The sequence below is a fragment of the Planococcus citri genome, chromosome 4, assembly GCF_950023065.1.
Source record: "Planococcus citri chromosome 4, ihPlaCitr1.1, whole genome shotgun sequence".
Taxonomy (NCBI): domain Eukaryota; kingdom Metazoa; phylum Arthropoda; class Insecta; order Hemiptera; family Pseudococcidae; genus Planococcus; species Planococcus citri.
The window spans coordinates 23,135,577-23,146,745 of NC_088680.1; the positions used below are offsets into that span (position 1 = coordinate 23,135,577).

The 11,169-nt window shown below is 32.2% G+C and overlaps 1 protein-coding gene across 6 annotated transcripts in view; it reads left to right on the forward strand.

The window, feature by feature from the left end:
• The window catches only part of LOC135843515 (potassium voltage-gated channel protein Shaw-like), a 761,198-nt gene extending 753,017 nt beyond the window's left edge, over nt 1-8,181 (forward strand). For all 6 annotated transcript variants that reach the window (XM_065361442.1, XM_065361445.1, XM_065361446.1 and 3 more), the window contains one exon: nt 819-8,181. In XM_065361442.1, the coding sequence (XP_065217514.1) occupies nt 819-889 (71 nt within the window). In that variant the 3' untranslated portion in view covers nt 890-8,181. The remainder of the gene's footprint in view (nt 1-818) is intronic.
• Nucleotides 8,182-11,169: the final 2,988 nt, after the last annotated feature.

Genomic DNA, 11,169 nt, shown 5'->3' on the forward strand with positions numbered 1-11,169 from the left:
CTTGGGTACAGAAAAATTTTGATATGCGGGATACTTTTGATGGGAGGGGTAGAGAAGAAGTCTCATAAATATCGATGATATTCCAATGAATCAAGTTTTCAAGTCATAAACATCCATAATTTGAAGCTTTTCTCTTTGAGAAAACTTCGCTCCTAATTATATTTTTCGATCTGATACCTTCTAGATACCATCTGGAGGCACTTAAAGGCATATGATGAGTCGAATGTTGAATCGAAAATATGGTGTTACATATTCTTATAAGTACCTATGTATCTACAGTACTTTCAATAATGAACAACTTTCCAAATTATGTAATTACCTATTTATCTCCTCTGAAGTTGAGCCCTATTACGCATTTTTGAAATGAATAAAATATGTATCTCTTCTTTGGAGGTTTGAGAATTGAAAGTCTAGATACTGAAAGTGTAATTTGAGGTATTACTAGATTTTGTGAGAATAATTTGAGTGAAATCTAAAGTCACGAGTTCGAAATCTTGTGCGAATTGACGTACATATATCATACATAGAATAATCCAATGACCTTTTGTTTTTTATTTTTTTATATTTGTGAAAAAGAGAGGAATTTCAAAGAAATGGGTAAGTACAACCGAATGATGATTGAGGAAAAGAAATCAGTGGCCAAAAATCAAAATTCGATTTTTCAAAGGATGAACTAATTTTTCTGAGCATGCGATGGCGGATGGAATGAATTTTATTTAAATTAGAATACTTAGTCTTCTTACTTAATTTCACTATGTAGTCAAGTCGTCACATTTTAGAGTTTAATTCGATTAAATTTTATCGTTTTGTTTCATTAGTTGGCGTCACGATGACATTAAACCCAAACGGAGTAGGAGTTAAAGCTGAACCGGTCAACTTTAACCACTAAGAAAATCAAACGAATTCAACCATATCAATCAATAGAACCAACGTACGATAATACTACCTTACCTACCAATTGGCTGCCAATATTTATGTACTTCTTTGAAACCACCTATCATCAACATCAGCATCATAATCATCATGGTAGAAATTACGTAAAAAGAAAAAAATCATTTTCTTTTAAAGACATATCACAATAATTGTAAACTTATTAAACAAACAAAAATCGAACTGGTTTTATGTGTAATGTTATATAATTGTTTTTGTTTTACCAATTTTTTTTTTTTTTTTGGTCGTTATAAATGTGTACTTTATCTATATACGAAAACGTTGCGCGAATTATCTACTTTCTTTCATCATATTTTTGTTTTTTCGTTCTTGTTTTGTATTATGTAAATGTTAATTTTATACTCGCTTTTCACGTTCGAGAAAACAATAATTAATAAGTACCTACCTATTTAATTTTTGTTTCCCCTACTTCTATTTTACATACCTACCCAATACCTATATAAACTTGTACCTGTACATTGTATAGTGGCCGATCCAGCGCTATATATATAAAAAGCTCGATGTGCGTTTTAAAATACTACCTACCTACCTACTTGTACCTACCTATTTGTTATATTTTCTCGATTTATATAAGCGCTCGTGTTCCCTAAACCGAACTGACGACATCTCTGTCTTGCATTTAGTCTTTCTTTACGTACCTATTTATTTTTTTTCTCTCTCTCTCTTCCTTATACTACTATGCTTCGCGTTTTATGTACGAGAATTTTTTTTTTTGTTTTTTCATTAAGAACAACGATGTCGAAGACAACAACAAAAACAACCATAAATGCTGCAGCAGCGAGCAATGCCTCCATTATATTGCTAAAAAGCCTTTTATCGCAGCTGAGAGAGTATCACGAATAGACTATCGAGGGAGAGAAGAGGGGAGAGGTGATCATGTCGGATAATTAGTCAAGTGGCAGAGCCAAAGTGCCACTTTTGAGCTCGTCAAATCGTAACAATATTATGACATTTTCACCAATCTGCGGCCAAAGATGTTAGAATTGCGTTGTTTTGTAGCTACTATATGACATTAAATATTTGTATGTGAAGGGTTGATGAGGATGAGAACGAAGTGGGGGGGAGGGGGAGGGGATGAGGAAAGTTAACTGTGTATAGGAAAGTTGCGTTGAGTGATTGGACGCGCATTATGTATTATCGATATGCTAGTTTATCGTGTGTTGAATTAAAGAACTCGCGTGTAATAATAATACCACCACCAGCCTAACCTAACCTACCCATCGAGTATGTAGATAAACGCGTAAATGGCATCGTTTCCTCGAACGCGCTCGTATATTTCGACGATGATAAGTTTTCTATGTATAGTCGATTTTTTTTTTTGGCTCATTTAAAACGTTCCGATATGATGATACAATTTTCGTTCGTAAAGGTAAATTATACGCTGGCAGGTTAACAGGGGGTGAGGAAATATCGACCTGGTTAATTGTGATACGGTAAGGAACGAGAATGTATTGTGAAAAAATACCTTACAAAGTGTAAAGGGTGTTTTAGGGTAGGAGTGGCTCCTTCCGGTTGGTAGCTATGCAATTATGTGTTGAGTTTATGTGGTAATGTTTGCCTATTCTTCGAGTTGCTGTAATCATTCTAGAAGAGGGGGGGGGGGTATTTTTTATTTTTCTGATGAAATTTGCGAAAATTATTTCTGAAGATGAGCAACGAGTGGGTCGTTTTACAACTTTTTTCAACTTTTGATGGGCCTTAGAAAAAAAATCATGGTCAAATGACCTCAATAAGACGCAGGAGAAATTTCGAATTTTTTGGTCAACGTTTGACCTCCCTCTCCCTACCCATCTTGAGCTCAAGGTTTTGAAAATGGGTCGAAAAAAAAATTGCGATTCTTTTTCAGCTTAGTTGGTTTTATTCGTGATCTTGATCACGTTCAAATGTGAATCAGATGTTAAATTCTGATTTTACCATTGTGGAGATGGTTAAAAAATTATCACATCTTAATGAAAAAAAAACAAACTGTTTGAGAACTCCTGCATTTCGCAAAAGTGAACTTTGAACTTTTGTAATGGCATGAAATCCATCACATGCAAGAACTACAGATGTCAAAAAACCACCTTAACTGAAAAAAAAATGCATATAACTTAACAAATTGAAATTTTTTCAAATTTTGAAAACTTTGAGCTCGAGTCAGAGAGGGGGGAGGGGATCAAACATTGACCTAAAAATTTTAAATTTTTCCTATATCTTATTTAGGTTATTTGGCTATGATATTTTTTGCTAGGGTTCATCAAAATTCGAAAAATGTTGAAATACGACAGCAGCCCTTTCCAACGAGCTATGCCATTTTTTTCAAAAAAAATCTTACCAAAATTCTATTCGAATTCTTGTTATTATGATTCTACTCTTTCTTTGAAACGTGGATTTTTTATTTAAATTAAGAAACTAAAATTTTTTACCTACCAATTATCGGATGGTTGAAAATGTGATTTTTTAAAATTTCGCATTCGCTTCGCCAAGGTATTTTAAAGTTTTTGAAAATAATGAGATGCAATATTACGAATTTCGTTTTATTATTTTTGGAATCAATTTTTTTTGGAACTTTTTTCAAAAACAATACTAAGGTAGGTACCTACTTACATTTTTATGGCTCAAACTACACAATTTTTGGAGAATGAGAGGAAGAGAAGGATACATTTAAAATAGAAAACCCAATTAAATCGTAATTTCTGTGAATGATCAGTGCCCTCCTCCCCTTTCAAACCATAACTTCGAAAATTCACAATAAAAAAAATAATTCATTTTCCAAATTCACGTTCTTTTTTTTTTGAAATTTGCTCTGTAACAGAGTTGGAGCCAAAGAGGCAAGCATTTGAAAATTTTTAGAAGAGAAAATGTTCAATATAGAATCTGAAATTGCCCTTGGAGACGAACAAAAAAAGTTCTTCAACAGCGTATAGCCCATTTTCAAAATATTGGAGGAATAATTTTTTTCAATTGTGAAGATTGGAAATATTTTGTTGTAGAATTTTTTTGAATTCGCCTTCAAAAATTACATCAAAATTCGTATTCGAAGTCAGAAAAAAATCCAAACTTTTCCCTCAACTTTCATCTGATAGAATATTATGGTGAGGTTTTCAGTCCTTTGCCTTTCCTCTGGTTTAGGTACTCAGCTGGGCGTAGGGGGGGGATTTTTATTTTTCTGATGAAATTTGCAAAAATTACTTTTTGAGATGAGCAATTGGGTGGATCGTTTTTCAACTTTTTTCGAATTTTGATGAACCTGGCAAAAAATTGAGGTCAGATTAATCTCGATGAGATGAAGGAAAAATTTCGAATTTTTTGGTCAACGTTTGATCCCCCCTCTTCCACCCATCTTGAGCTCAATGTTTTGAAAATGTGTTGAAAAAATTGTTTTCCAATTCTTTTACAGCTTAGATGGTCTTATTAACGCTCACTATCACGTACAAATAAAATGTGAATCAGATGTTAAATTCTGATTTTACTATGCTAAAGAGATGATAACAAAATTATCACATTTTAAAGAAAAAAACAAATTGTTTGAAAACTCCTACATTTCTCAAAAATGAACTTCGAACTTTTCTAATGGCCTGAGAGCGATCATATGCAAGAACTAAACATGTCAAAAAACCAACTGATCTGAAGAAAAAAGCATAAAAACTTGAACATTTGAAAACTTTGAGCTCGATTTAAGGAGTGGGAAGGGGGAGGTCAAACGTTGACCAAAAAATTTGAAATTTTTCCTGTGTCTTATTGGGCTATTTGGCTATGGTACATTCCATCAAAATTCGAAAAAAGTTGAAATACGACCCTTTCTAATCAGCTATGCCATTTTTTTCAAAAAAAAACTTACCAAAATTCCATTAAGTTCTGTAACTGTAAAATTCATACTCAAAATTAGATGAAGAACTTTTAAAACTTTGAAGATTGGTAATTTTGTCGTAGAATTATTGTTTTCATTTCGCCTTCAAAAACTATTTCAAAATTCATATTTGAGGTAAAAAAATCCAAACTTTTTCTTCAATTTTTATCTGACAGAATACGTATGGTGAAGGTGTGAGTCCTTTTCTTTTCCTCTGGCTTAGGTACTCAGCGAGGGGAGGGGGTATTTTTATTTTTCTGATGAAATTTGCAAAAATTACTTTTTGAGATGAGCAATTGGGTGAATTGTTTTTCAACTTTTTTCGAATTTTGACGGGCTTAGCAAAAAATGGAGGCCAGATGACCTCGATAAGACGCAGGAGAAATTTCGAATTTTTTGGTCAACGTTTGATCCCCCCTCCTCCACCCACCTTGAGCTCAAAGTTTTGAAAATGTGTTGTTCAGCTTAGATGATCTTATTAGTGCTCACTGCTCACTATCAAGTGCAAGACGTGTAAATCACTTGTTCAATTCTGATTTTACCATCGTAAGGAGATGATTACAAAACTATCGCATTTTAAAGAAAAAAAGACAAATATTTTGAGAACTCCTTCGTTTTCGCAATAATGAACTTTGAACTTTTCTGAGGGTCTGAAAGCGATCATATGCAAGAACTAAAGATGTCAGAAAACCACTAGAACTTGCAAAAAAATCATAAAAACTTGAGAAATTTAAAATTTTAAAATTTTGAAAACTTTGATCTCGAGCTAGAGAGAAGGGGAGGGGGGTGGGTCAAACGTTGACCAAAAAATTTGAAATTTTCCTTCATCTTATTGAGGGTACTTGGCGATGAGTTTTCGCTAGGGTACATCAAAATTCGAAAAAAGTTGTATTACGACCCTTTCTAATAAACAACTATAATGCCAATTTTTTTAAAAAAAATCTTACCAAAATTTCATTCATTTCAATTTTCTAAGTTAATACTTCTTGATTATGATGATTAAGAATGTTATTTTTTAAAATTTCGCATTCGCTTTGCCAAGGCATTTTACAGTTTTTGAAAGTGATGATGAGATACAATAATATTATAAATTTCGTTTATTATTTTTGGAATCCATTTTTTTTCTTGGAAATTGAAAAAAATTGGTCTATACTCACATTTGTGACTCAAACACTAAGATTTTTGGAGAATGAGGAAGAGAAGGATGCATTTAAAATAGAATACCCGATTTATTCGTCATTTCTGTGAATGATCAGTGCCCCCCACCCTCTTCAAACCATAACTTCGACAATTTACAGTAAAAATAAATGCATGTTGTTTTTTTTTTTGAAATTTGCGCAGTAAGAGAGTTGGAGCCAATGAGGCAAGCATTTAAAAATGTTGAGAAGAGGAAATGTTCAATATAGAACCTGAAATCGCCTTTGCTGACGAACTAAAAAAGTTCTTCTACAGTTAGCTCAATTTCAAAATTAGAGGAATATTTTTTTTTGAATTTTGAAGATTGGTAATTTTGTTGTAGAATTTTTTTCGTATTTTCTCCTTCAAAAACTGCACCAAAATTCGTATTCGAGGTAAAAAAAAAATCTTCAACTTTTCCCTCAGATTTCATCTAAAAGAATGAAGCTGGGGAGTGGGGATACCTGGTGCGACGAGTAAAAAAAACGTAAGAAGAACAAGTTGCCTATCTTGAAAATTGAAGGGGCAAAATACGTTTTTAAAATCCAAGAGCCAAAATCCAATTTTGACAATGATGGTCGGTAGTACATACTTTGAAAAATGAACAAAAGTACATAATATTATTATGATTTTTTGTCCAACTTGCAAATTGAAGAGGCTGCAGAAGATTGTTAATTTCAAAATTTGGTTTAAAAAAAAAATAAATGCGGAAATAAACAATTTTTGTTATGATCATTTTTTTTCTTACTCTGTAATTTAAAAAGTTTTTGAAGCTCAACAATTCCCGATTTACTAAAAATCTCATTAAATTTACAATTTTTGAGCTTTAAACACTTTTTAAATTTTAGAGTAAGAGAAAAAAATGATTATAACAAAATTTGTTCATTTTTTGACATAATGTAATATTCATTTTCGCATTTATTTTTTTCATCGCGATTTTTTGAAATTAAAAATCAGTTGTAGCCTCTTCAATTTGCAAGTTTGGCAACAAGTCATAACGGGTCATTTTGTTCATTTTTCAAAGTACTATTGACTCCCATGGTTTAGGTACTCAGCACAGTTGTTAAAATTACGAGGTTGAAAATATTTTTAAAAATTTTTAATGTAAATTTTTTCATCACTCAGCATTCTCAACAATGTTCCTAGAACAATGATGAAGTTTGGTGAACATTATCACATGAACGCAATACTCGTATGATTTGCTGCTGTGGTTAGAATTCTGGAAGGGCAGTCTTCTACTCTTGAATCCTGGAGTGGGGGGGGGGCAGTTCGAATCACATTGATGAAAAAATATCGCTGAAAAGAAATACGAGCGTGTTCTAAACATACTTATAGGTCTAGGTATCCAAAGTAGATATTCGGTGCGCGTTCAAATCGAAGATTATAATGCCATTGCCTGTGCAACGGCGATGGAATTTTTTTGAGGATAGAAATTACGCCAAAAAGGTCGATAGCGTCACTGCCTTTTTCATTGAAATTTTTACGGCACAGTTACCATTTTAGCTAAGATATGAAATTACCTACGTTTAATTTCGTGTTTCAAAATTATATTGTGCATTTATAGCGTGCATATTATTTGTAAAGTATGAGCACCTTAAAGGATTTTGTTAAGTTACCTCAATAATATGGGTTACACCATCTAGATTGTTATTTTTTTTGCAGCAGAGGGGAAAGAAGGGAGCTAGACAAGATCCAGTCTCTGCTTTGGTTGAAAATGAATAATAAAAAAAAATATACTTATAAAAAATAAAAAAATTGAGCTCATTTTCAACATAAATAATTTACATTTTGTGTATTATAAATATGCAAACTCAATAGATTCTCATAACTTGCATACAAAACTATGTAAGTGTATAATTTTTTTTTTTTTAGAATTATGTAATCAAAAAAAAAATCACTTCTTGTGTTGAACATGGTTTTAAAACGAAAGTAGCCTACACACGAGTGTTTTAAAACCACTGATTGATGTCTAGGAAATTCAATTTTTCTGTTCTTGTATTTTGTTTGTTTTTTTTCCATCACACTATTTTTTTCCAGATTTTTCTCTCTTTTATTTATCTATTTTTTGTTGAATAAATCGAACAATTTTAGTGAATTAAGATTAGCATTGTTTTTAACAATTTTTTTATGATTTTATTTTTAACGAAATATTTAGATATTATTTTTGTAAGTATTTCAATTTTAATTGAAAAATATAATCAAAAGTGTTGAAAAGTATAAATGTAGATGTATTTTTTTTTGTACTAAATCGTTTGCAGATTAAAACGATCAAAAAGTGAATGATTCGTTCAATTTGGGAAATCTAAGACAATGCATTTATTTCAAAATGCTAAAAAATCGTATCATAAATCAGCATTCAGCAATCGTTGAATTCGGTTATCCTCTCGTATAGACATATCTTTTTATTCAATATCAATTTCGATTCGTAAAAGGGGAAAAAAACAACTCAGCATTAAATACATATCTCATCGTTGAATCCATAAAAGAATCATTTATTCAACTTGAAGTTGAACTTGCACCAGTATACAAAGCGGAGGGTTGGTTTCAAAAGGTTTTTTTTTATTATTACCAGTCGTATGTAAAACGTAGATATATTTCATCCTCTCAGCGGCCTTTTGAAAATATTTTCTCGAAGAAGTGGAAAAAATGGTAACGTATTCGTGGCATTTGCAGTGATTGGATCTCGTATTCGTATTATACGCGCATATTATGCAATTCATACATAAAAAAAAAGCAGCACAGACGAGGAAAAATTCTAATTTAAAATAAATGTATAAATTGCGAGTACCTACAACTTATCTACGCGTATGAGAGTTACATAAATACAACAGAATGCTGAATCTATACGGCAGCGTATACGTCTATAAATTTCAACATGTCAGCATTTATTTACCACGTTGAATAATTTACGATTATTTGGAACATCGAGTCGAGCGAGACAGAGTTTGCCAATGTTGTTAGATTTTCTGAGTAGCTATAAAAGGCCTAGCTAGTATAGCTACTTTGAACGAACGACAATGTAAATAAATTACGTACTCATTAGGCGATGAAATACTACGTTTCACTCGAGTAATTATTTTTCTATTTTGAAGATGTTTCAAAGAGATCTCTCTATATAACTAATTCGAAATAACACGAGGAGAAGGTTATAAATATATTCGAACGGAAATTTTCACTTTTGTTTGTTCGCCGGATTAAATAAAGCGTATTAACTTGACCGTCCGCAAAAACCAACGCATATTCCAAGCATTCGCCCGAGTTAAAGGATGGAAATGGAATTTAATTAAAGTACGACTTTCAGCCAACTTGATTATTTGTGCGGTGTAAAGGAAAATAATCTTAATTTAATCAATACTTTATTATATAGGTACCTACTCGTGTTGTGTGTTCCATTGATGTGTACAGATAACGACATTTCCTTTACATTTTTGCTCATTTAATAGGTACCTTTAAAATACTTATATTTTTATTTGAATCTGCTGTGTTATTTCTAAAGAAAATTCACTAATAAAAATCATCAATGTTGTTGCGAATTTATTTGAATGGTAATTATGTTTCAGTCCGTCGCGAGTTAGCCTATATCCGATTATGGAATTAGACCATAATTGTGTGCTTGAAGTTGGTGTTGGTGGAACGTTTTACGGCGTTTCATTGTTTCAAACTAGAAAGCTCAGATTTAAGGTCTGAATGAATTGATCAGATTTGACATTTGACTTGACTGAGATGAAATTTAGAAAATTTAGGTGATTACAATGTACAGGGTGCCCAGAAATATCGAGTACCCCTAAAAAACTTTTCTACTAAAATACTTTGGTTGGTCACAGTGAATAATAATGATGATAGCACATGATTGGTTGTTGGACTGGAGAGATAACATTCCACCAATCATATGCATCTATTTCACGTTGCCAACCTATATTTTTAATGAAAAACTCTCTTTGGGATACTCGATATTTCTGGGCACCCTGTAATTTCTACAGTCAGTTGTTATAGGTACCTACCTACTACCTACAGGGTGCCCAGAAATATCGAGCACCCCTAAAAAAGTTTTTCATTAAAAAAAAATAGGTTGGCAACGTGAAATAGATGCATATGATTGGTGGAATGTTATCTTTCCAGTCCAACAACCAATCATGTGCTATCATTTTCATCATTCACTGTGACCAACCGAAGTATTTTAGTAGAAAATTTTTTTAGGGGTGCTCGATATTTCTGGGCACCCTGTGCCTCAAATATTATTTCCTATTTACTTTTCTAACTTTTTGTATCAATCAATCAAAGTAATCGCATAATATCTCATCGTTTTAATGTTTTATTATATTTCACTAGTTTCGTAAATCATTGAATCCAAGGGTTTGAATATTTTTAATAAAAGTAAAAACGACTGAAATTCAAAATCTTTGTAATCCATTTTACTAATAATAGGCAAATATAAAATAATATGTACATATGTAGGTACTACTTAGTTACTCAAATGTACAATACAGTCGTCTCCCACGTTAAAAACCCTGAGATTTATTTGAGTTTCTCTGTATTATTATTCAAATTCAAAATCTTGGACTCTCTGAGCCAAGTACTGGGTATCATATACGCTCTGCGACTGAGCTAGAAAAAGGTACACCACGTTTAGCCACGTTATAAGCTGTCCAGAGGGTACCAGTTCCAGGTATTACATTGGCGCCTGACTCGTGCTTAAAAAATCATCTTCGAAAATTTGAGAATTATTTTTTCTAAAAATTATTCAAAAAGTAAACCTACGAATCCAGAATAAAAATAAACGCAACTCGTCAGCCGCCAGTACGAAATAAAATAAAAATCCACGAACTCAAAAGATATATTTTTTCAAAAAAATAAAATGAAGAGTGATATTCCAAAACTCGCTTTGTCCATTTTCACAACTTTTCAGGAGAGAGGAAAAACAGTTTCCCTTTAAACGGGTAAATTGGCTTTTTAGGCGAGTTTAGCACTTTATTTGGGTGGATTTATGATGTAGGAGTGTAGGTATACATTTCATCCACTAAATACTGCTGAAAAAAATTTCAATAAAAATGGACAAAACGCGTTTTGGAACATTATTTTTTTTTTTACTTTTTAGTGAATTGGCTATTTAGGTGAGTTTAACACCTCATTTTGGTAGGTTGATGATGTAGGAATGTGAGTTAATACTTCATCTACCAGGTACCACTGAAAACCCAACTTTGATAAAAATGGAC